Source organism: Aythya ferina (genome assembly GCF_964211825.1).
Source record: "Aythya ferina genome assembly, chromosome: 18".
NCBI lineage: Eukaryota > Metazoa > Chordata > Aves > Anseriformes > Anatidae > Aythya > Aythya ferina.
This window is the reverse complement of record NC_140317.1, coordinates 1,715,507-1,742,427: the sequence shown is the minus strand read 5'-3', so window position 1 is coordinate 1,742,427 and position 26,921 is coordinate 1,715,507. Positions and strand designations below refer to the sequence as shown.

At 45.1% G+C, this 26,921-nt stretch overlaps 1 protein-coding gene across 6 annotated transcripts in view; it reads left to right on the top strand.

Moving 5' to 3' along the window:
• SHISA6 (shisa family member 6) overlaps positions 1 to 23,122 on the top strand; it is a 260,223-nt gene extending 237,101 nt beyond the window's left edge. For 4 of the 6 annotated variants that reach the window (XM_084491784.1, XM_084491783.1, XM_084491779.1 and 1 more), the window contains 2 exons: positions 6,919 to 7,071; positions 18,314 to 23,122. In XM_084491784.1, the coding sequence (XP_084347910.1) occupies positions 6,919 to 7,071; positions 18,314 to 18,864 (704 nt within the window). In that variant the 3' untranslated portion in view covers positions 18,865 to 23,122. The remainder of the gene's footprint in view (positions 1 to 6,918; positions 7,072 to 18,313) is intronic. The other 2 variants (XM_084491780.1, XM_084491782.1) reach the window with 1 other exon arrangement.
• The last annotated feature ends 3,799 nt before the right edge of the window (positions 23,123 to 26,921 follow it).

The following is a 26,921-nucleotide window of genomic DNA, read 5'->3' as shown; positions in this document are numbered from 1 at the left end:
TAGGAAGTTCACGTTATAAGTTTTATGTCAGTTCGTTTGAAAATCATCTCAAAAAAATACTTAGTAAAACCAAAAACCATAAGCAACAAATGGCTTCACTTTGAGTTTTTAATTTGGTCAAGTGTTTCTCCACAGGTAATGTCTGGGTTTACTCTGACAGAGGTGAATTCAATTCTATAGCAGTACCCATTTGAACTTTAAACAAACTCCTATGCACACATGCATGTATGTGAGCCTCTCATTTATAACCCTCCCTTCCTTCCTCCCTCCCTCCCCTCCTCCCTCCCCTCCCTCCCTCCCTCCCTCCCTTCCTTCCTTCCTTCCTTCCTTCCTTCCTTCCTTCCTTCCTCCCTTTTTTTCCCTTTTTTTCCCTTTTTTTCCCTTTTTTCTTTTTCCTTTTTTTCCTTTCTTTCCCTTCTCTTCATTTCAAACATTCAGGACATCTTCCTTCCCACACAGTAACAGGACTTTGGGGGATATATTGCTATAATAATTCTTGCATCAATTTTCTAACATCAGACCAGAAGCTTTGATTTGGGACAATCCCAGAGGATATGAAAATGGTTCCCTATACTGTCACATCTCCTCCAGCAATTTGTTGAGAGTTCTATGTCTATTGTGTTTAAGATACTGTTTACAAAATCATAACAATTAAGGACTGTTTAAATTAGATTTATCCCCAGCAGAAATATATGTGAGGAAATTAAAGATAATCAGATCTTCAGTATATAACCTACGTAACAAGTACACACATTATGTTCACTGCACTTTCTGCAAAGCAGCAGGGCTTTAATGATGGAGATATCAGTGGCAATCAGTGATTCAACCACCTTGTGCACAAACTTTGCAAAGCAAAGTACACAGAGATTGGTGTGTTGTGGTACAGTTCCAGTTACACTCTCATGAGGCAGACTGGAGCCAAGTGTTTGGTGAATGAAGCTCACCATTCACCTGCCTTGACCTGGAAATTTACTGGTAATGTTCTTCAGTGCAGAGCCAGCCTCAGCACAAGGGGTGTATTTGTTTCACTTGGGTTGTGGGTGCATTTGAGTCACGCGACAAGCCTCTGATAATGTGTGCTGACCTTCCTCTAGTCAATAGAGGACAGAGAACAACCTAGGGACAGAGCACAGACAGAGGTTTTCAATGACAGCTTCCTTTACAGACTTCAGCATTGAAGCAACTGGTCTTTGCTTTTTAGACTAAATATTTCTTGCGTTCAGATGAAGGAATCACTGTTTTCATGGCCTTGTTATGGAGGGACTAAAACAGGGTCCCAGCTCTGTGTGCAGCCCCCCGGCGGAGCATGGATGCCTCAACATGCAGATAGATGCTGTTCTGACACCCTTGATGTGGCCCGTGGCCCATGGCCCACCCAGATGTGCCCCTGTGTCTCCATTCTCACCTGTGGGAGGACCCTGAGAAGCTTCTCTTTATGACAATACCACTGGAAAGCAAAGGGCTACATGAACTGGATAGCTCTGACACTGGCCTCAGGCTCTTCTTACAGAAGCAGAAGACCCTGAACCGTAATTGAGGCAAAACAGTGTCTTTATCCTGAGTGGACATGAGTGGAAAATAAATTAATTAATTAATAAAAAAGTTCTGGAGGTAAAACAACAGCATCATAAATATCAGAGCATGCAGAATTGCTGAGCCCAATGGCTCTTTACTATTTGCATTGCTAGGAATGCTGTTGGTGTAGAGCTCCCTGTGACACAGCCAGAAGGTTGTGGTGCTCCCTGCATCACCCCCAGCCCACCAGAGGCTTGTTCCTTGCCCTAGTCCCAAAGGGCTGAAAGGACAGCTTAACCCCAGTTAAGCCACCCAGGGTGGATGATTTGTGTCTCTCAGTGGCTAGAGCTAATACCAACTTACTTACTTTTCTGGACTGCTCCCAGGATCACACCTGATGTCTTTGCCTCTTCGAGTCTGCTTCCCCTCCCTGCAGGTTCAAGCTTTGAGCAGGAGGCACTTGAGAGGTTGAAGGAGTTAACAGGCTGATGTTTTCCAACTGCAGTCTCAAATTCAGCAGGAATGAGTCCTGGTTCCAGCAGTACACGCTTCTATGTTCTGGCTGCTCTCATGCCAGAGCCATGAGTTGTTTTCTGCATCCCTGTAAAAAGATAACCAGCCTAGGGAGAAGTGAAAGTGTCTTTTTCTGTGATTGCTAAGTGTAATCATAATTTCTGAAGTTTTTCCTTTTGTTTTAGTTGGCAATATTATTCCTGTCACTCTGTGTTGTGGTGTGTAACTATGCTATGCCCTGTTAAGCACAGTGTGCTCAGAAGCATCATGTCAATAGTCCCTGGGTGATATAATTCAGCTATATCATTAAATCATGTGCATACGTTGTAACATGTAGGGGCATCTTGCAGTGTGCTAGTATAGCTCACCCTCTTTGCTTCTTAACCCTTTCACCTGCTGTTCTGTACTCAGCCCTGAAAGACCTAATCCAAAAGTCATCCTGATATGCAGAGGTGTTTTATTTTCTACTAACTGAATTTTAAACCCCACATCTCCAACTCCTATAAACAAGGACAGCTATTCACTGGAGAGCTGCTGATTTACACCACAGAGGATCTGAGCTGGAAATGTATAAACTCTTTGAGATTCTTTGTGAGACATGCAAAAGACTATTAATAACAGTATTTATAACACACACACACACACACACACACACAAAAAAAAAGTGTGAAAACACTTATAGCTCCCTCCAAAAAAGCTGAAGATACAACTTGTAAATTTTAATTCCAGTGTGTGAACATCAGCTCTGTGCCTGCTATAGCAGCGTGTCATTCCCAGGATGGCTCAGGCGGTGCTAAGTCTTGGCACAGAAGGCTACCAAACATCATTAGCAACTAACAGATTTTCTTGAGGAATGTGTCCCTTTGTAAGAGCTTGCATCCAAATCAGAGAAGACTTTGTGTCTGAGCTTTCAAATGGCTGAGCAGAAGGCAGTGCTGGGGGAGCAGTGTGTGCTTTGACAGAGGACTGAAGCTAGGATGAGCTGAAGCTGAGCAGCAGAAGGCTTGGTTGTATCAGCTTCTCCTGGGTGACATTGTTTGGTTTCTCTGGGTGAATGTTTTAAAAGGCATCTGTTGAAATGTCTTGCAAAATTCACACAACATATGTGCAGACTCATATGCAAATATGGAGCACATCCTTTTTGCCACTTGAGCTTTGTTTAAAATTTTGCCATAAATTCACTTTTTTTTTTTTTTTTTTTTGTCTTGGTTATCATCTGCTCCTGTCCTCATACATGAAAGTTTCCGTTCCACATGTAAACAGACTTTGAAAGAAACTGTCTTCAAAGAATAAGGACAGAGCAAGACACTTCACAGACTTCAGGTCTGGTCTCCACCACACAAGCTTTAAAAATCCTGAGACTGCTTCTCAGCCCTGTGCTTGCACACAATTTGCAAAGTGATGAAAGTACAATGAGTATCTCCCTGAAATGAGAGCAATTTTCTTTCCTTCATAGTTTATAAAGTAATGGGGCATATGCATAAAGCAGAAGCGTGAATTCATAACATCCACTCAGAGGCCAGCTGCAATTGCCATCCCTAGTGCATGGAGGGAAGTGCTGAAGCCTCCTAAAATCCATGCAGGTGACATGCCAGCCCTTGTAAAGGCCACTGCAGGAGAGGTGCTCCTCTGGCAGTCCCGCAGTGCCGCAGTGCTCATGGTTCCTCAGGAGCAGAGCTCTCTGCACTGTCACAGCTCCCATCTGCTGTAGGGTGGCACCTTCTCAAGTCTTCCTCTAAGACCGTGATCCAAGTGGTACAGGGGAGCCTTTCTGAGTCTGGTCCATGAGTCCACTGGTTTTCATGGAAGTACAACAGGGTTTGGACTGTCTCAACAGTTCTGGCCCATGAAGCAGAAGAAATGCACTGTTCTTGCTTGGTAGGTCCCCAAGAAGAAAGATTAGAGCTTCAAAGGCCAAGTCTTTGTCCACAAAGATGCTTGCTCCCTTCCTGAACTTACTGTGCCAATGTTATGCAGCCTTGTGTGTTTGGCAGTGCTGTCCCATGTCACCAGCCCTGCCTGTGGCTGGAGCAATGCAGCACTCTGGCAGCAGCAATGTGAAACTGCTGATGCTCAGCAGAAGAGGAAATTCTGCAGGGTTGAGCCCTCTCCTGCTGAATTAATCAGAGAGACACTTTCTGAATTTTAAGATGTTGCATTGGCTGTAAAAAGGTGCGGTTGCTTCGATGCTGTAGCAAAAGGGAATCTTGAAACCAGTAGAAATGAGGTTGCTGGGTAATGTTCCCATTTCTGTAGTGCACTATGCACTGGGTGAGCTTCATTTCATCCATGTTCCTCTGCAAATAGCTTTGCAAGTTTGCTCAGACATGAAATGGGATGTGGCTGCAGGATGGAGGTGAGGCAAACATGGTCTAATACTGACTTTCAAAGGTAAATCCAGTAACCATAGCACATTGTCCATCTTCCAGTGGGCATCTCCCATTGCCCAGAACATAGAACTGAACTGGAATGAGTGGGAATGATGGGGAACAGAGCAGCGTGCCACCTCATCTGTCTTGCAGGAAATGGGGAGATCTCCCTATTTACATCTTGTTAATTAACTATGTCTTGCACCTTCCATAGAAGTCAATAAGCACTACAAATGAAAAAGAGTGACCAAAGGAAATTGTGACTTAAATACATTGCAGGAGTGATGAACTACTAAGAAACTTCTGCTGAACTGTTCCCAGAATTTAAACTGCACAAGATGTTTCTCCTTACTAGAGCTTCTCAGGCCTCTGATCTTTCCCTCAAACTACATTATGCAAAAGACATCTGAAATTATCTTTGGTCATTTCAGTTTATTACTTATTTTACTGAATGATAAGTAGTGAATTTCAAGGTGACTTCTAATTTGCCAAAATCAAAATGATCAGTTCCTGACTGACTGGATGGAAAAAGCAGCAAGAAGATGCAGTGATTCTGCACAAGCCCATCAGAGAAATGTGTGGCACTTAATTTCATACACCTCATGCAAGCAGTCAATTAATGCTCCTGTTTTGGCACTGAACACAATACATATGACTGGGCTTATTTCAGCTTGCCCAAATGTCCATGCAAAATAGAGATTATATACAGGTTCTGGCCGTAAAAATTGCAGAGATCTTACCCCAGGCTCCTTGCCACACAAACACTAATAGGAGTGGAGATATAGTTTCCATGCTGATATAGTCTCTGTTGACTGGATAATATCTAATCAATTGTTTCCCCCTCCCTGATGAATATGATGCATTTCCTAATCCTGCAGTCAGTCTGCGAGACATGCATTGAAGTCATCAGAAGAAAAATAATGCTCTCAGAGAGATGACACATTAGCTATATGCTCAATTGGGGTTATGTTCTTTTTACCAGGTAATAACTATTCCAGGAGTAGAGTCCTGCTCTCTAGCTCAAATAAGGCTCCAGGCAGGACCCAGGCAGCAGGGGAGGAGATGGTACAACTCCTGAAAAAAAAAATAATAAAATAATAATAATAATAATAATAATAATAATAATAATAATAATAATAATAATTGTGGGAAACAGTTGTGTTTGGGGCAGAAGCTGTGCTTTAATTTCCACCAGTCCATAGATCAGGAGAGACAGAGGGTCTTCAGGCACGAGTGAGTACTGAGCACATGTTGCATTGCTCTTCATGAGCACCCTTTTGAAGAGTGGCAGGCAGGCGTGAAACCAAGCCTTAGGCATTCTGCTGCTCCTCAGCTGCATCAGAACATTTTGTCCTTTGATTTATATCATCACAGCACACTTGGAGTGGCCACCTCTTTGGTCTTTTGACCCAGCTAGTGCAACCCCATCACTGCTACAAGCCCACACAGAGCCCCTTCAATGACCCTGTAGCCTTTTCTAGCTTTGCTCCCAACAATATCAGCTCTTGCTATTTTTAATACTCTTATCTCTGCCTACTTTAATATTTGAACACCTGGGAGTTATAAATGCTTTACCTCAACAGGCCTCTGTCCCTCAGCTGAGCTGATGAAAGACTTTTTTCCATCCAGCTTGCAGCAAAGGGACATGATTTCAGTTACGAGGCAAACTCTGCAGATTGCCTGGACTTCGCTCTTAACATTGTAGTTCAGTGCTAATATTTATTGGCAGTGCCCTTGGCATTAGCATCCTGACAGAGGATGTTTTGACATGGGCTGGGGACTCCCTCAGTGACCAACAAAGTGGAAAAAGTAGAGGAGGGCGTCCTCCAACCCTGCTTCCTCACCTCAGGAACCTCTCCAGGCCTTGCCTCATCTTGTGACTGCACCTAGATGAGCTCAGCTCTGCTTCATGCTTCCCATGTGCAGGGGATCATGGCCACCCTAGGGCCCACCAGATCTCTGGGGCTGTGGACTGGACTTTGTACAGGAGCTTCCAGGTTCAAAGCACAGGCCAGAAATCTGGCATGATGAGAGAGCAACTTGATTATCAGCCCAAATTAAAATGAACCCACAGACACATTTCTGTGGCTTTGAGGAACATATAACTTGCTTGGGTGAAGGTAGGTGATGGTGTCTGAACTTGTACAAGATGCGCTGGGGTTGGTCCCACCACACTGTGGTGCAGCCCTGCAGGATACATGACCCACCGTCCAGCAGCCCCTGGGAGGAGGGCTGCTCTGTCTGTCTGGGGGCTGTCAAGATGGCAGTTTGCTTCTCTCCATAATTGCTGTGGGAAAGGAAACAGATTCACAGGACCCATTTTTTACCAGTCTGTGGGTACCAAGCTGAATTATGCCCAAAAGCCTGTTGCTGAGGCTCGCTCAGATATAGCTCTCCTCCCTAGCCAGATCTGTGGGGATGGCTCACCTCTCATCTTGTTTTGGTGCATGCTGTGGACGTGTCTTTCTCTCTTTTGTTGTTTTTTTTTTTGTTTGTTTGTTTGTTTTGTTTTGTTTTACAGACAAGCCACGAATGAACAACATCCTTACTTCTGCCACTGAACCTTATGATCTGTCCTTCTCCCGGTCCTTCCAGAACCTCTCTCACCTCCCACCATCCTACGAGTCTGCTGTCAAGACAAACCCAAGTAAATATTCTTCTCTGAAGAGACTAAGTAGGTGCCAGCTCATTTCATTTCCTTTGTATCTCATTTGCTCATCAGCCGCGGTGGGAACAACTTTAAGACAACAATCTTCCTCCCTCTGTTGTTGCACTGCCCAAGTTGGCATCTCTGGTAATGATTCTCCCAACTGTCACTTCCCATCAAGGAAGCGTAGAGAGAAAAAGTCCCTTCATTACCATGAGAGCACATGTGGTTATTTGCTTACTGGCCCCCTCACAGGGCTGCCTCATATCCTCTACCTCATATCTGCTCCTGGTGGAGTCACCTGAGAATCCTTTTTCTTTGTGGCGGAGCCAAGATGAGCCAGGCTGGCTGTGTCTCCACCAGCCAAGCTCGCCTCGGTGCTCACCATCTGCACAAGCAGCTGAAACCAGGTGACAAACCTAGGCCAAAGAAAAGCTGCTGAAATGGCTGAGAACATCCATTTCTGTAGGAGCACCTCTGCCTTTCCTGAGCAGTGCTGAAACCCACCATGTGTCATGGTGTGTGTGTCCAGAGCCGGTCCTGACCCACACCGTACACTGGTTGATGGTACATTTCTGATGTCTTGGAGTGTTGCTCTCTGCCCTGTTCACACCAGTTAGTATCTGTTCTTTCTTGCTGTTTTAAGTATTGCATTGTTCTGACAACTTTTCTGTAATGCTCCAGCACAACACTGTTGCTGATGGGAAATCTCTTCAGAAAGTCATGGAATTCTCTTCAGTTTGGTGGGATTTTGAAATAAGTGATATTTTTTGATGAAAAACCCTCTCTCCAGACTGAGACATCAAGTTTTTATTATGTTTCCAAGGACATTTTTGGGTGCAGTCAGGTATTTATACTGCTTATTTTGAAAAATTACTTAGGTGTATCTATACTTGCGATAGTTTCATTGAAGGTAGGTGGGGATGACAAGTAGATCTTACTTCCTTAGTCTGTATAAAATTTACATTCCCAATTCAGCCAGATAACAGAGACACACAAAATTAAGCAGCTGAGAAGCCCTTGGACTATCCATGACATAACATTTGGAGCTCTCTCTCCCAAACCATAAACATTTTCCCCTCCCTGCATCCTTGAGGTGAGCTGTCCATGTTCTTGCACAGTTTTGATGATATTACCTGATAATGGGAAACTCTTGAAATCATGACATTGAAACATTACTGATTTAAAATGTTGCTAATTTGAGGTGATGACTCATTTTAATTTCTCAGATGAAATTGCATTAAAATGTATCTTTTGAAAAGCCCCCCAAATGTTCTTTTATTTGCAATTGGTTTGCAATGCTTGGGATTACCTGGAATAAATACTTCCAGTTCAGAGGCTGGACAAGTTCTTGACATTATTGGGAAGAAGTTAGGGAAGCGCCCACCAGGAACTGCACCAATGACTGCTCTTGTTGTGATGAAGCGAATGATCAGCCCATGATTCATCCATTGTGCTACGTGTTGTGCATAGATTGAAAGTCATTGAAAGCTCCTTGAGTAAAGGATATTGATGTAGCTCACTGAAACATTAAAAAACAACAAATGTGTGCTAACTGAAACTCCTACATCTTTCACAGCCAACATCTGGCAATGTATATTCGATTTGAACATTACTCTCTACCCACTCCTACCATGCTTACCTGACTCACGCTGAATATAAATTCACTCAAACCAAGTAATGCCACCCATGAACTGGTCATTACCTTGCTAAATGTCTGGCCCATGGGGTCTGGAAAATTTTGTTTTGCAGCTGAAGAAAGGATAGTTCCATCCATGTCCAACCTGCCCCTCAGTGTGTCACAGAAGAAGGGAATATGTATTGTCCTCCAGCACTGTTTTCTAGATATTTGTATAAAAAGATTAAAACAGGCTTGTGTTAAGGTACCAAGCTCAAATGCCTTCAAGAATGTGCTGAGCAGAGTCCGCCTTCCTCTCCCGAGGCATTCCTGACCCTCTGGGCAATTATATCTCTGTCTCCATTCAGGGGACACCTGGCAGTCAACACAAACCTAAGAATATGAGAGTTCATCTCTAGCCATCGGCTATGGAAGATATGTGGGGTTCATTCACCCCTTTACCTTTTCAGCATCATCAGCCCTAAAAGGAAATCCCTGCATTATACAAGGGAAAGAGAAGTTATTTTCCCATCACTGTCAGGTCTAGACCAGTCCATCACCTTGCAAAGAGCTTGACAAATGCTAAACCAACAGCCTCACACTATATGTTTAGGTAACTAAATAAAAACTTTCAGCTCTGAAAGAGCTAAGCACTCCATGCTCCCACTGGGCTTTCATAGACTCAGCACCTCTAGGATAACTGAATCATGTTCTTATATCTGGTCTTCTCCAGAGCCAAAGGAAAATAAGAAGCCACACTTTCCCTTCCAAAATGACAGCAACATCATTTTCTTAGTGCATATGTAGGAGCTAAAGACAACAGAAAGTCTGTGGGAACAACAACAACAGCAAAAAAGTCTGGGCTTTGCAAATGAATTATTACATTTGAATTTTTCATATTTAAAATACTTTGTTTCTAGTGAACTGCCTTCCATGCTTAGAAAAAATGAATTGTTCTGAAAAAATCAATAGCAAATATAATATTTCTATTTGAATCAAACAAAATGCATTAGATACTCTTAAAATCTGTGTTTCAGCTAATTGTCTGGGTTTCTTCAGGCTTTCCAGACAGTTAAAGGTCACTTGTTTTCCCACAGTTAGCAGAGGCAAGTAGGAGAAGACAGTTTCTGCCCAAGAACATCTGAACTGAATAATCAAGGAGTCTCCAGGAACAAAGACTTATTTACTATCTCCTTGCTAGAGATGAGGAGCCAGAGCTCAGTGAGGCTATGGTCAGATCTACCTCACCCTATTTTATCCTGCAGTAATCAGGCATCTTGTCTCTGTTTCATCCAGGCACCTCTATAACCAGTGAAGGACAGTCATATCCACGTTAGAAGGTGCCAGTCTCTCATTCGCTCCTGAGTTGCTCTGGCAAACTTACCTAGCCTGTTGCTGGATAACAAGCCTGATTTTTGATGCCTAGAACTTAATGAAGTATTTCCCAGTCTAGGAGACTCATCTAAGTGATTTGTGCAACAAGGAAACACAGCTGCTTCACAGCACAGACACCTGGAGACCCAGCTGGGGGGTGCTACCAGTAGAGCCAGGCTGGAGGATCTCTGAGGGCCTCTCCACGGGATGCTCTGTGCCAACTTTGCCCTCACCCTGCTGGGCTTGTGCAGGGGAAGAGCAGTGGTGCATGGGGTGTGGGATCATGCAGCCAAGCAAGAGCATCCATGTTAATTCTGCCCTACCCAGCACCCCAGGGAAAAGCTGCTTCCAAACAAGTGGGAAAGGTCACTCAGAATGGAAGCTGATGTTTTCAGGCATATTAAGCCACTCGGAATGGGCTGAAGAATCATCACAAATGACTAGGCAGCTTGAAACTGTTAAAGCCAATTGAAACAGGAGAGACAAGTCCGAAGAGGGAATACACTGGAATTGCTAAGAAAGAAAAGCAGAGAAGTACCTTTGAGAAAAACAAAAAAATTGCTCTGATGATCTTGCTTACAGACATGCACATGTTTTAGTCATGCTAACTTACAGCCATGAGAATAAAAACCATCCTTAGCTTTTCCACACTCTCTTCCTAGAACTCCACCAATGTACCTCATCTCCCTGATTACAGAATCACAGAATCACAGAATTTCTAGGTTGGAAGAGACCTCAAGATCATCGAGTCCAACCTCTGACCTAACGCTAGCAGTCCCCACTAAACCATATCCCTAAGCTCTACATCTAAACGTCTTTTGAAGACTTCCAGGGATGGTGACTCCACCACTTCCCTGGGCAGCCCATTCCAATGCCTCACAACCCTTTCAGTGAAGAAGTTCTTCCTAACATCTAACCTAAAACTCCCCTGGCTCAACTTAAGCCCATTCCCCCTTGTCCTGTCACCAGGCACGTGGGAGAACAGACCAACCCCCACCTCGTTACAGCCTCCCTTGAGGTACCTATAGAGAGCGATAAGGTCGCCCCTGAGTCTCCTCTTCTCCAGGCTGAACAAGCCCAGCTCCCTCAGCCGCTCCTCGTAGGACTTGTTCTCCAGGCCCCTCACCAGCTTCGTCGCCCTTCTCTGCACCCGCTCAAGCACCTCGATGTCCTTCTTGTAGCGAGGGGCCCAAAACTGAACACAGTACTCGAGGTGCGGCCTCACCAGAGCTGAGTACAGGGGGACGATCACCTCCCTAGCCCTGCTGGTCACACTGTTCCTGATACAAGCCAGGATGCCGTTGGCCTTCTTGGCCACCTGAGCACACTGCTGGCTCATATTCAGCCGACTATCCACCATCACTCCCAGGTCCTTCTCTGCCTGGCAGCTCTCCAACCATTCCTCTCCCGGCCTATAGCTCTGCTTGGGGTTATTGCGCCCCAGGTGCAGGACCCGGCACTTGGCCTTGTTAAACTTCATGCAGTTGACCTCAGCCCATCGGTGCAGCCTATCCAGATCCTCCTGCAGAGCTTTCCTACCCTCAAGCAGATCGACACATGCGCATAGCTTGGTGTCATCTGCAAACTTACTGAGGGTGCACTCAATGCCCTCGTCCAGATCATAGATGAAGATATTAAAGAGGACCGGCCCCAGCACCGAGCCCTGGGGGACGCCACTAGTGACTGGCCTCCAACTGGACTTGACTCCATTCACCACGACTCTTTGGGCCCGGCTATCCAGCCAGTTTCTAACCCAACGAAGCGTGCGCCAGTCCAAGCCTAGGGCAGCCAGTTTCTTGAGGAGAATGCTGTGGGAGACGGTGTCAAAAGCCTTGCTGAAGTCAAGGTAGACCACATCCACAGCCTTTCCCTCATCCACCCAGCGCGTCACTTTGTCATAGAAGGAGATCAGGTTCGTCAAGCAGGACCTGCCTTTCATAAACCCATGCTGACTGGGCCTGATCGCCTGCTTGCCCTGCAAGTGCTGCGTGATGACTCTCAGGAGGATCTGCTCCATGAGCTTCCCTGACACTGAGGTCAAACTGACAGGCCTGTAATTTCCCGGGTCTGCCCTCCGGCCCTTCTTGTAGATGGGCATCACATTTGCTAGCCGCCAGTCAACTGGGACCTCCCCCGATAGCCAGGACTGCTGATAAATGATGGATAGTGGCTTGGCCAGCTCCTCTGCCAGTTCTCTCAGTACCCTTGGGTGGATCCCATCCGGCCCCATCGACTTGTGCACATCTAAGTGCCGTAGCAGGTCACCAACCAGTTCTTCATGGATAGTGAGGGCCACATCCTGCTCCCCATCCCCTTCCACCAGCTCAGGGTACTGAGTATCCAGAGAACAACCGGTATTGCCGCTAAAGACTGAGGCAAAGAAGGCATTGAGCACCTCCGCCTTTTCCTCATCTCTTGTAACTAAGTTTCCCCCCGCATCCAGTAAAGGATGGAGATTCTCCTTAGTCCTCCTTTTTGTGTTGATGTATTTATAGAAACATTTTTTGTTATCTTTAACGGCAGTAGCCAGATTGAGCTCCAGATGAGCTTTAGCCTTCCTAATTTTGTCCCTGCACAGCCTCGCTACATCCTTAAAGTCCTCCCTAGTGGCCTGCCCATTTTTCCAAAGCTTATAAACCCTCTTTTTTCTCCTAAGATCAAGCCACAATTCTCTGTTGAGCCAGGCCGGTCTTCTTCCCCGCCAGCTCATCTTTGGGCACTTGGGGACAGACCGTTCCTGCGCCATTAAGATTTCCCTCTTGAAGAGCGCCCAGCCTTCCTGGACCCCTCTGCCCTTCAGAACCGCCTCCCAAGGGACTCCACCAACTAGTGTCCTGAGCAGCTCAAAGTCAGCCCTCCGAAAGTCCAATACAGCGGTTTTACTGGTCCCCTTCCTGGCCTCGCCAAGAATAGTGAACTCCACCATTGCGTGGTCACTCTGCCCAAGACAGCTCCTGACAATCACATCCTCCACCAGTCCTTCTCTGTTTGTGAAGAGAAGGTCTAGCGGGGCACCACCCCTGGTAGGTTCACTAACCAGCTGCGTCAGGAAGCTATCTTCCACGCTCTCCAGAAACCTCCTAGACTGCTTTCTCAGGGCTGTGTTGTGCTTCCAGGATATGTCAGGGAAGTTGAAGTCCCCCACGAGTACAAGAGCTGACGATTTTGCAACTTGTGTCAGCTGCCTGTAGAGTTCCTCATCCGTCTCCTCATCCTGGTTCGGCGGTCTATAGCAGACCCCGACCAGGACACTAGCCTTGTTGTCCCTGCCGATCCTAACCCAAAGGGACTCGACCTTGTCGTTCCCAACCTCGAGTTCTACAACCTCAAAAGACTCTCTAATATAGAGAGCCACCCCACCACCCCTTCTGTGCTGCCTGTCCCTTCTATAGAGCTTATAGCCAGACATTGCAGCACTCCAGTCATGAGACTGGTCCCACCACGTCTCCGTGATGGCAACCAAGTCGTAGCCTGCCTGCCGCACGATGGCTTCCAGCTCCTCCTGTTTGTTACCCATGCTGCGTGCATTGGTGTAGATGCACTTCAGCTGGGCCATTGCCTTATCCTTCGGCCTTGCCATCGTTCCCCCTGGCACAGCCCCAACAATCCTAGCTTCAGCCCCATCCCCCTTCCTACCTAGTTTAAAGCCCTCTCAATGAGCCCTGCCAGCTCCTGGCCCAGGATCCTTTTTCCCCTAAAAGATAGGGACCCGTCTGCGGCCATCAGGCCAGGTGCTGAGTAAAGTGCCCCATGATCAAAAAAAACAAGATTTCTGCGTTGGCACCAGCCCCGGAGCCACGTGTTTAACAGGTGGGCTTTCCGTGTCCTCTCTGAACCCCTCCCTGCCACCGTAGGGATGGATGAAAACACCACCTGCACTCCCGCTCCATCCACTAACCGACCCAGTCCCCTAAAGTCTCTTTTGATAGCCCTCAGGCTTCTCTCTTCGATGTTGTCACTGCCCGCCTGGACTATCAAAAGAGGGTAATAGTCAGAGGGGCGTACCAGGTTGGGAAGCTAAGATTAGTGTTGGAGGAGCTCTGCTCTGCCTTACTGCGATGGGTTTGTCTCACTCATCTTAGACATATTGAGGTGAGACATATGAGGAAGAACACTCATTTAGGCATTCCCTCTAAATAAGAGAAGCAAAACAAAAACAACAACAACAACAACAAAACAACCCTCTTGGCCAAGTCAGCTCATCCTAAAGCCAAGTCAAGATGAAGCACTCAAACATTTCTGAAGTTTGATGAGACCAACCCTGGTCAATGTTCCAAAGATTAACAAAGGGGGAAAGAATGGGAAGGGGGAAAAAATGTCTAGAAAATGTAATTTCTAGTAATTCCACTTCCAAGCATTTGAAAAACATGAGTAAAGTCCCACAAATATAATACTGATTTTGAAAGAGGAAGAGGAAGAGGAAGAGGAAGAGGAAGAGGAAGAGAAGAGAAGAGAAGAGAAGAGAAGAGAAGAGAAGAGAAGAGAAGAGAAGAGAAGAGAAGAGAAGAGAAGAGAAAAGAAAAGAAAAGAAAAGAAAAGAAAAGAAAAGAAAAGAAAAGAAAAGAAAAGAAAAGAAAAGAAAAGAAAAGAAAAGAAAAGAAAAGAAAAGAAAAGAAAAGAAAAAGAATTAAAAAAAAAAAAGAGAGAGAGAGAGAAAACTCACTGTTAATCAATAGACCAGTGATTTACTTTTGTCTACTCATCATTGCTGTCCTTTAGAAATCCACTCAGGATACGTTTTTGAATTTTAAGCACATCCATGAGGGAGAAACTTGTTTGATTGCAGTTTTATTTTGGCTAAAATTAAAAATGTCAGTTATCACATGAGCATCAATAAAATGATAAGGGATAGCACTATGAATGCCTCATTATCCCTGTGAACTTTCTGGTGCAACAAGGAAGAGATGAAACAGACTAGCAGGTTTCAGGTCTTGGAGACATTTGGGTTTCAGCAGACAAATATAAACAGACATCAGCAGTTCCACCACCACCCATGGGGTGAAGCACCTGGAGCCTTGGAACTCAGAAGCCTGGAGGTGTGCTTGTTTCACTGCTCTTCACTGCAGTAGAAAAGTTGCCACAGAGCTTCCTCCTTGGCACAAAGGCACTCATGTGACACAATGCACCCAACCCCTCCTCAAACTCTGCTCTCCATCACCAGTCCAGTGCTGCTCAGCTGGCACTACCTTTCAGAGACAGCAGCCTGTTAAATGTCTGCTTTGTGCCTGCTTAAGCCAGCTAGCATGGAGTTTGTGGCTTTGATTCCTCTGAGATGGAGATGTGAAGTTTGTCTGCACCTGAAAATGTTTCTGGAATATGTAGAACATGTAGATGTGCCAACATCTACATGTGTCTCTCAGCAGCAAAGAAGGAGACAGCCTGCATGAGCCTCAGAACACCTTTAAAATGAAATCAGGTCCCTGAATGGGTTAGCCACTGCTAGTAAAAGGCCATGGAGACTTCTACACTGCTTACAGAGATGGAAAATGGAAGGAAAGGATATATTTTTATGTTTCTAATTGGCTTTTTTTTTTTTTTTTTTTTTTTTTTTTCAGAGTGTAGACCATGCTGCATTTTTTACCTAAATTAGCAAGGAACAACTTTGAACCACTTTTAATCAGCTGATTCTGCCACCTCACTAACAGAATCAAACTGCTGCAAACGTCACTTAAACTGGTTTAGCTCCTGCTGGCAATTACCACAGCCAGGTGTGAGCATCCAAGCACATCTCCATTTGGGATGTTCTCTGCTTTAATTACATCTATTTAGAGTCACTTGGGCAAATCCAGCAGCAGTTCTCTCTTCCAGAGCAGAGGCCAAGTGCCAAAGTGCTAATTGCTCAGCTCCTATTCTGCAACCAGCCTTACACATCATTATCAAGTCTGTGCACATTAAGTGTACGCAAGTCTATCTATGGCCACATGATAGAAAACAGATATCTAAAATTCCTGTGGCCATATCAAAATTCCCCAGTCCTTCTCAGGCTTCATATAAGGTGATTTTGAAAGGACAAGTCATTTGATTCCAGGGGAGCTGCTATCTGACCTTTGCAACAAGATTCCTCCAAGAAGTTTTTGATGGCAAAAAGCAACTCATTTCTACAATATATACTCTAGTAAGCAAAGCTAATTCATGGCAAGCATGCCAACAGAGGAGTGCTCTGGGTAATCTTCATACCCTGGCAATTAGTAGGTTGTAAAGAAGAGCTTGACTGAAACGATGGTGCTAACAGGGCATGCATTTCAGCACACATATTCTCAGTTTGTATTTTTGGATGCTGAGATAAGACCAACCATTCTCTTCACGAACCTTCTAGGGTATTTGGAATATTTGGAGAAACATGAATAACGGCAGCCGGGGGCATGAAAGAGAGCGCTGAGCATGTGGGAGAGGAAAGGAGGAGACCAGTGCGTGAGAGCATCCATCACAGGCTGCTTAAAGCACTCTGAGTTCCTCCTGAAGAGCTTAAGACACTAATTTTAAACTGTTCTCTTGTGAGCTAACTTTTGGGGTGTTGTCAACACTTGGTCTTGTATCATAAGGCATTGGCATTTCCTCAGATAACTGCCTCGTGGGACAACTAGCCAATTCCTCATCCAATGTAATGTCTAAAACCTATAGATCTATGTCCGTGTCAGAGTAAACAGAGCAATTTCCTCACCAAATTCCTATTTAACTACTAGGTATTTTGAATGTCTACATAGACTGTAAGCATTTGAGGACACAGGGTCTGGACCCACCATCCCCTCAGAGCCATGTCTCAGGACAAGGTGCTGTCCCATGAGAGGATCATCTACTTCGCACACCCCATGGTTGCCTAGACTGTCTTGCAGCAGAGATTTGCAATTTTTATCACTTGAGCAACCTCAGCAACACCACACATAATTTTTTCCTCCTCCTCTATCTGATACTTTCCCATCTTACATCACCTACATCAATGGAGTGAAATACTAAAGCTGAGAAAAGGGGTTATTTTTTATTATCTTTATGATATATCTGTATTGTATTTATCTTATAGGCAAAAGACTTTGCAAATGAATTTTATGACAGGTACTAGGAGCTGTGTGTGGCCTATAGGAGATGAGGTCTTTGCCCATCAACACTTGGCTCGAGATTGATAATGAAAGGGTATATTGGATCATGCGCGTTCTCAACTCTGTAGTACCTGTGCTAAGCAGCTCCCATTAGGTCACTTTGCAAGAGATCTTGCTCTCTCTGTAAGGTGGAGAACTTCACTTTACCTTTGTGTGGGGAAGCTTCGTGCATCCTGCAGTCACAGGCACATCATAGCAGTCCACAAGCTGCACTGGCTTTGAAGCCCAGCAACTGTTGATTAATCTTACATATCTTACCTGCTTATGGCATATGAACATCAGTTAGTTTTACCAGAAAGTTGGGTTGTTTGTTTTTTGTTTTTTTTTTTTTTTTGCTTCATCTTCAAATTGCAAGTTGCTTGAGTCAGAGTCAGGTTATTCCATCTGCTCTGGGATTAAAGTGATATGTTGGGATATATCTGCAACACATGACATCCTCATATGTTTGAAATACAAAAAGATGATGCTGTGTGTCTGTGTCTATGTGCTGAGTTATCATTATCCTAAGCAACAAAGATATAGTTTAAGACAGAGAAGAAGCAAAATGAGCAAGAAACTTTTCATGAGATAAATTCTACAATATCAAGCAAAATATCTGGAAAAACTGGAAAATAAAATCTCAGACAGATGATTCAATGTCTTAGAGAGAGCCCACCACAGCTACTTTTCTTTTTTATTTAAAAACAGACATTTAAAATGCAATGACATCAGTTAGGGATGCCACAGCACATCTACATCTGAGGCCAAAAACGAGGCATGAGTTTCCCCAAATGGGAAACTTGGCTGCTCCAGCTCACCTTCCCTATGCTTCCTTTGTATTGCAAAGGTGATGTTGGATAACTTCGCCATGACTTGCTGTTTGTTTAAATCGTGTCGTACCAAGATCTGTACTCAGCAACGCATGGAGTCTGTTGTGTCATGGTGTGGGAAGGTGTGATGCATCACACAGGGAATAGCATCTGTCTCCATGCATTTGGAGCTGTCTCTGTTTGCCATAAGCCCATGGCCACACAACAATGCAGGGCTGGTGCCTCTCTGACAGGCAGCATCCTGACGTGGATGTCCATGCCCAGGTCCAGCTGCTGGAGACAGTCCTCAGGAGGCTTCTCCACGGCTGTGTGAAGCACACAGCCTGTGGGACATGGCTCTGACATTTCTAACTGTTCCCCTTCTTTTCCCACAGCTGACAAAGAGGCTGATGAGTATTACATGAGGAGGAGACACCTGCCTGACCTGGCAGCCCGGGGCACGCTCCCTATCAACGTCATCAAAATGTCTCAGCAGACCAACCACAGGGAGAGGCCCCGCCGTCCCATCAGGGCCATGTCCCAGGACAGGGTGCTGTCCCCTGAGAGGATCATGCCCGAGGAGTTTAGCATGTCCTATGAACGGATCCTCTCAGATGAACAGCTTCTGTCCGCCGAGCGCCTCCACTCCCAAGACCCCCTGCTCTCCCCAGAGCGGTCGGGATACCCTGAGCAGTCAATGTCACGGGCATTGTCACACACAGACGTCTTTGTTTCCACACCCGTCTTGGATCGCTACAGGATGACAAAAATGCACTCCCATCCCAGTGCCTCAAATAACTTGTACAATACCTTAGGTATGAACCCAACTTCCGCCAAGCGCCAAGCATTCGCCTCCCGACGGCACAACACAGTAGAGCAGCTGCATTATATTCCAGGACACCACCATCACTACCGTACAGCGAGCAAAACAGAGGTGACTGTTTGATATCATGACCTCGAGCATTGTAGATATTCAGTAAGGACTGGGGTGGCCACCTCACCCCATACTGCAGTGGCCTTATAGGCCAAGATAACCTCTAATAACTCAGTGTCTGAAAAGACTTCTCTGACAGTCCCACCCATATTGTTGTTTTTAAAGCCACCCCTACATTGATGACATAAGGAGAACCCAACCAAACTGAAGTTAGTGAGGGATAATGGAGGAAATTTCCTGACATGCATCAGTTTCTGTCAAAGAAAGCCATAGTAGTAGATGGCTCCTTCCAAGGGCTCACCTGCATTATCTGATTATTTTTATCAATTTAGGACTTTTCAATTGCTACAAGTAGAACCAGTCTCATGCAGCCTGTGACGGGGAGGAGAAAATGCAGCACCCCATCCTGGTAGGAAGGGGCCCTGTTCTCATCCCTCATGCCAGCCATCAAGCTACCTTTCAGTAGCAAGTAGGTAAGCTTCTGGCTGCTGGGGATCACCTCCAGACAGCTCGGTATCAGCCAGCACCCATCCATCTGGTCTTCCTCACCCTTGGAGCAAATTCAAGGGAAGACTTTGCTAGGGGACTGGCAGATCTAGGGACAAGAATAGCCTGGCTGAGAAATAACAATTTAGTTTATATTAAATATGCTCATAAGATAAAAATATACTAGTGCCTACAAATCGCCTGCTCTCTCAGTGTAGGAAGTAGTGGGGTTGATGTGTTCAATAAGCACAAATATACTGAAATGCTTGTTAGACCCTTTCTCCACATTCTAGTATCTCAGTGTCTCCAACATGTAAATAGGAAGGAAGAACAGGCTCTCTCTTTCTTCAGCTTCTTGCCACTGCTGAGCCTACAGCACCAGAATTTGTTCAGCTTCATGCTGCTGACCTGTACTGGGGGAAGCCCTGACTCCACGAAAACCCCTGCCAGGAAAGCCTATCGTGGTTTTCAGTGAGCCTGGGTTTCTCCACAAGAGTTTCTTTTCCTGACAGTATTTTCCAGTGGCCCAGTTCCCCTGTTGCTAGACATATTTCCTCCTCTCAGTTGCAACTTAGAACTCTGTATGTAGCAAATCTCTTTCTGTCCCTTAGCAGAAACACAAAGCTGAGGGTGTCTGTCTACCAAAAAGTAGGCCGGTAATTTTCTGTGATTGTCTTACTAGGTAATGGCCCAGGAAAGAAACCTTCCAAATTCCAATTCCACTGAATCCCAATCCTAGCCATGCAGTTACATTTCATGCATATAAATTATATATCCAGCATAATTATAATAAATGGGCATGTTGTATATCTGATATAATGGTAATTAGATACTGTATATTTGTAAAATCTTTAAAAAATAGACTCATGGGTCCAGAATTTGTGAGGATTTTATCTCTGGCTTTCTATACAGCTTGAGATCTGATTTGTTTATTTATTTATCTATCTATTTATTTATTTATTTTCTTCATTTTTGCTCCTATCAAATTCTGTAGAACCAACTCACACTAGAATGCACTTCTTTGGCCAGGAAAGGATCTCAGAGGCCCCCCAGACCCAGCGCTGTAACTGCAGTAGTGCCGGACACTATCCAGCACTCACTGTCCCTGGTGTGAACTCAAAGCACCACCACATGCAACACACACACACACACACACCCCTGCACCCAACCAAAATGACAGGCACGCTCCCTCCTTGGGGTGAAAAGATGACTGACTTTAGGTTGCAAACACATTCCCATATGGTACTTTTCACATTCTGCTTACCCACATTGAGGCTTCTCCTACTTGACTCTTTACTAAACTCCATTTAAATTATCTCTGTTCTCCACCCCTCAAATACTTCCCACCTCCTGGCCTTAATGCTGTTCCCAGCTCAATACTACATACAAGGATTGTGGGTTGTTGTGAATTTGACTCTCACGTGGCAGCTGATGATGCAGCACCTGCATCTTCTGGTGCAGGGTAGGCACGAGGAGCATGCTGTCTACTCCAGGTGGAATTTAGAGAGGCCACAGAGGGGGAGCCAAGCTGACTTTCACTGTGCTGCAGTTTTCAAAAGGGATCCAAGGCCCTTCTCTTTCCCACACCATCCTGGGGTTGCTGCTCCTAGTTCATGGACTTTCTTCTGCCCCACCTGATGGAGACTGTGTTCAGAATAGAATTCATCTGAGAGGAGTACTGGGGCTTTGTTTGACGGAAACTGAGATGGGAAGGAACAAATAAGTGTCTCCATGGTCCAGATGGTCAATAACATGCAGCATTGGGCAAAACTGTTCTGGGCAACAGACAAATTTATCTGTGGATCAGGATAGAAGTTCAATAGCATGGGAGGGACAAGAGAGAAAAGGCTCACACCTCATCTCCTGACCTTTCCTTTGATGGACACTCCTCTCCCCAACTTCCTTCAAGCTCCTCAGCTCAGTCACTGGCTATTTCTTCACAGAATGCAAATCCCTGTGAAAACGCTGCCTTTGGTGACTTTCCTGCAACGTGAAATTCATGACTGATTTGAAGAGAAGTGCACACTACTGATGGGGAGGCAGTCCTTACTGAGATTCTGGGGCCTTTCCAGTCAATTTTGGACCATACAAAGCCAGGGTCTTCTCTGCAAGTAGGGAAATGAGAACACTGTGGGAGAGGAGAGTCCAATCTAAACTCTCCAGGAGCTGAGGTGGCAGGGACAGAGGAGCAGAGTGACCATGTGAGGCCACGGGTAGGTGAACGCTCCTCTCTTTCCACTTCCATGGCTGTATGTCTCAAGCTCTAGTCCTTGTCTAAGTGTTCAGTTTGTGAGCTAAGAAGCTGCGGGACCAGATGCAAATATGGAAAATTTTCACTCGAGTAGCCCATGCAGATACTATGCTGTGCTCCAGGACCTCAGAGCCTTCTCTTATACTGACTAACATCACAAGCCCTCTGATAACTTGTCTTATTGGGCAATAATCCTCCAAAGAAATCGTGGCCCTTTTTCCTCACCTCTTCCACCTACACAACAGTCTCAAGCAGATGTGTCCCATGAGAACCATTAAAAAAAAAAAAAAAAAAAAATTCTAGGCCAAATCTCTTCAGGGACTCTGTCACTACCACGCAAAATTTTCAGCAATTTCTTTGAGAAGGCACCATGGCCTGGATGACTGCAATTTGTTTCTGGGCACTGTGTGTTCCCATGGCTTGAGCTGTGTGCTAGAATGTATTGCTATCTAGAGTTGTAGCATTTCAGCACACAGAGGTGTTCATCATTTTTAACTTATTGCTCATTCTGAGAGTTTGTCACTGAAAAGACCCTTGGGCCAGGACTGGAAGTCAAGGTCCACAGCCTGGTCCCTAGCACTTCCATTTTCTGTGGTCAACACATGATGATAATAGCAACTATTCCTATTCCGCAGAGACATTATGAGGGTTCGTTCCATGATGTCTGTGAAGTGCTTTGAGACCCTCTCACAACAGACACTGTAGAAAAGCAAAGCATTTTTATTATTATTTGTCATCATTGTCCTGCCACATCATGTCTGATGTGTTGCAATCCGGTGTCTACCTGGAAAGAGAGTGCTGGGTAGGGGGATGCAGCTCCCCAGACTTCCCACTGCTTTCCTTCTGGTCATGGTCCCACTGGCAGGCAGCAGCTCTTAAGGATGCTGTTACCTGCACTGTGATTTTTCTGCTTTCTTCTTCTCTTGTCTGAGTCACCATCTCATTCTGCACTCAGGAGGAAAGCAGAAAGCAGTCACATTCCTCTGTACAGTAAAATATAATCTGCCTTGATTAACCTAATGTACTATGAAGAATTGATCTGTCTTTTTCTCCAACTCACAGGTGGAAACACACATCTGTGGAGCATCCAGTTCCCAGAGTGCATGTGCAGGGACTGGGGGAGGGTGATGTAGAAAAGTTTATATTATTTCCTACAAACTGATAATTATTTGCATTCCCCAAGCAGCAACACCTAATAGTGAGCTGCAATGGGTTTTATACAATTATCTCATTAATACAGATACATGTATGTATATGTGTATATACATAAATACTCATATATATATATACATACTGTAAAATGTCATTAGATTCCAAATGACCCTGTACGAATTTAAGCTTCCAAAATTTATTGACTCACTCTTTGAAATGTGGAAAACTATTTTTAATGAACCATGCGGATCACCACACGGAACAGAAATTTTGTCATAAAAGACTTCTAATGACAGTGAATTGTGTTTTACGGAAAAATGAAATATTTTTCAATGTTTTAATGTTCCTTTTATAAACGATGCTCTGTTACTGGGGGATGGGTGTGGGTGGGTGGGTGGGTGAAACAATTACTTGGAAATAAGCCCTCCTTTCCTGGCCTAGATTTAATTTCTGCTTACTGTTTTGCTAACCTGGCCGGCTGCAAAGCTAATCCCATGCATCTGGGCTTCCTGCATGTATATTTCTGTTCTTGTGTCTATCAGAAGCTTTCCCACCAGAAGTCTGCAAGAGCCTGGCATCAAGTTTTTGTAAGAGATGGGTAGTTCCTGGTAGCTGGGAAGATTTCTTCATCTTCTTCCACAACAAACAAAACCATCGTGAAACAGGGTAACTTTAATTGTATTTGAAGTAAGTGTTCTAATTTGTGATCAATTTGCCATCTGCAGTTCATGTGATGGAGAAGTAGCTTGTCTTAGGTTTGTTTCAAATTTAATGCTTGGTCCAGAAGGAGGTACTCTGCTGAAATATATTTAACACATACAGATTTCATGATCAGGTGTATTTCAGTTGAGTAAAAGTTAGTAAGGGGAAATATATGAAAAGGGGGCTTAAATATTTTCATAAAATGTGTTGTTAGCAATAAGCCTGTGCTGGGGTTGTTTCTTAGAGAACAACCACTTCTGTGTTGTGTGTCTGTAAGTGGATGGTGGAAGGTGTTGTTCCCAGCCTCTCTTAGCTGGTTCAAGGCTGCAAGAATGTGCCCTCACTGAGCACAAAACCCCAGCCGTGAAAACCAACCTACGCTTCACTTGCTGGGGGCAAGGGGAGAATCAGACCCGTGCTGTGAACATGTTGGAATAAATCTGGAAGCCAAATCTGAGCAGCGAGCGAGGTGATATCCCACGTCTCCACCATGACCCGACAGGAGGTCTCCACCAGAGGAGACGTGCATTGCCCCAATCCCCACCCTCCGCCCATGTGCTTCGTATCCACTCCCAGCCTTCCATCTGTAAACCTGCTAGACATTTTTGTAGCAAGAATCTCTTGGCTCTGAGAAAGACACTTCTTACTGTAATATTTTTAGTTTGGGGGACAATATTTCCTAAGAGGGGTTAAGTGGATATTTTTGTGCTTTAGCCCAGTTTATGGATTCCATGTTTATTATACAGTAGTACTGAAGAGGAAGTACATTTGTATCTGTAACTTTGCACAGACTCTTGGTTAACCATTAAACAAGCTTCAAGATGAGCAGTATTTGACTGTTTTTCTCTGTATTATTCTTGTTGTTATACTTACCTGTAAAAGCACATTCTGTATGTACTGTAAACAAAAATATTATCAGTTTAGTAAAATTTAGAGTCTTAAGGATTTTTCCACTTTTGTCAGTAACAAATATTTATGGATTCAAAAATAAAGGCAATTTCAACATATAAATTGTTTCCTTTTTGATACCTATTGGGGAAAAATAAAAGGCCATTTTCTTGGCAGCCTTCCCAACATTTGTAACCAGCGTTTGAAAGGTAGATATCTTTATGTCTGTGTGTATTTAAATAGCATCTATTAAAACAAAAGCTACAAGGTCTGGAAGAGTCATTATTTTTATGTATTTATTTATTGCATTTCATCATTATGCCAGGAAATAGCAGAGTGAAGAAGCAAGATATTATTACAAGTTGTAAAATTTTGTCGCTCAAGCCTATAAGATTTTATTTTAAAATTGGCCTCCTTTAATTTTACATTGGCAAGCCGTGATTCACTATCCATCTAAAAGGCTGTACTGCAAAGTCAGTGAAGTGTCCCATAGCACTGGAGGCTTCAAAGAGGACTTTCCTTTCACTCTTGGCAGCTTGGCACACGTAGGAGTTTCTTCATCACTCATCCACGGTATGAGCAGTGCCAGTGAAGCCAGAGTGTGTTCCTCACTAAACATCCCTCATCATGGGGGAGGTGACAAGAGTTACCATGGGGGGGCAACTGCACTTTCACCTCCGCCAGCTCTGAGTTTGGGGTTTCTGGGAAACATGGCAGTGTTTTTCTTTTTCTTTTTCTTTTTTCTTTTTTTTTTTTTTGAGGAGATGTCAGATTTTGTGTTTTAATTTTAATATTAATTTGCCTTGAGCATTATGCAAATTTGCTTATATGTTGAAAAAAAAAAAAATGATATCTGGTAATTGGGAAGGATTGCTGGAAATGGAAATTGTTGAGGCATCAGAAGGCTTTCACAGCACCCCACTGGGATAGGCTGAAGGAGGGCAGGTACCACAGCGGGGCTTCACTCCCAGCATGGAGCCCCAGCAGCCTGTCCCTGTGCTGCCAGGCTCTGGGAGAAGCTCTCCTCATCTGCTGGTGCCAGATTGCCCTGTCTCTGCCACCTTGCAGACCTTATGGGCCAAGGTATGAAGCTCGAAAGGGTGCTGAGCCCCAGGGATCCTTCCCCACCACCTCCTCAGTATGGTGCAGAGGTTACCCCATCACCACCCCTCACCTGCAAAGCTCTTCCTCAGGCTTTCCCCATAGCTTTCTGTTCCTTTGATGTTCCACTTAAACATATGAAACAAGGTTTGGGCTGTAACACACCACTGCCCTCAAGAGAAGACAAGCATTTCCCAGGGCAGGTCTGGTGAGAAGATGGGGCCCCTTTCTGCTCCTCTGGCTGGGATTGTGCTGGGGATCACCTGTCTCCACAAAAGCAGAGCTCAAAGTCAGCAAAGCATAATCAGCACTTCCTAAGAAACACACAAACCCAGCAGAGTTAATTAAAAAGCATTTTAAAGGGAGAAGTTTCATTTTGCCTGGCGGTTCTATTCATAATTACCCAACCCTTTGTAGTACTAATAAGTGGGGAGGGAGCAATGGGGAATTAGCTAATTTCTTCACTTCCCATAAAAGGTATTGAAGAGAACAGCAGGATTTATGGCATTGAGAACCAATGATGACTGAGATGAAGCTGGAGCCAATTCTTGCCTCAAAGGACAATAAAACCTGCTGATTCCAATTCCTGTAATAATTGATTTCAGTTCTATGGTGAGGACCTTAAGCTCTGATATCCAGCCGTCTTTGCTGGCCCCACTAGGTGATCTCCACAGGATCCCTGTTGGTGGTCAGAGGGGCATCTCCATGGGCATGGGCAACCTGGCAGCATCCCAGATGAGGTCTCTGCCAGACTGTTCCTGCCACACAGGGTCTGACTGTGTGACTGGAGGGATTCTGATGGGTGGCATGGAGAGTGCCTGGCCTGATCCAGTGCAGGCCATCACAGACTGCCCTGTTCCAGGTCACTTGGCAGGGTCCTCCTGGGCTGTGTGGAGGGATGCAGCGGTCCCTGTGGGCACACACCCACGTACACAGCCAGGGTGTGGCACAATTCACTCCCACTTTCTGTGGATGAAGGTGTGGTGATGAAGACTCTGCTTTGTGTCTCTGGAGATCAGTGCACAGAGGAGAGCTGGCAGGGCAGGGGCGTGCTGAGCAGGTGTCCTCTCTGAGGACTGAGGCAGTGGAGCACAGAAAGAGCAAGACTAGCCATGGGCAGAGAAACCATCTAAGAAAAGGCCTTTACCTGGTAGGCCTTGTGGATGGGCATGATGGGGGTCAGCTAGGGAACAACAGGGTTGGATTTTGCCAGCAGTCTCTTCTGTGTAGTGGAGATGGCTTAGTTACAGGTCACTTCAACAGCAAGACCATGATGCCACCTCCTTGTGTGGCTGTTGGCACAGAGCACAGCCAGGGCTCCAGGGAGTTAAACTGAATACCAAAGCAGCAACTTGTCCCTCTGGGGAGGGTAAGATCCAGAGCCAGAATGGACAGTCCTCTCCTTGAAGGGAAAAATACAGAAATGTTGCTGGGAACCCACAAAGGTGGTGGAGTAGTCTGATGGAGGACAAGAGTCTGGGTGGGAGGA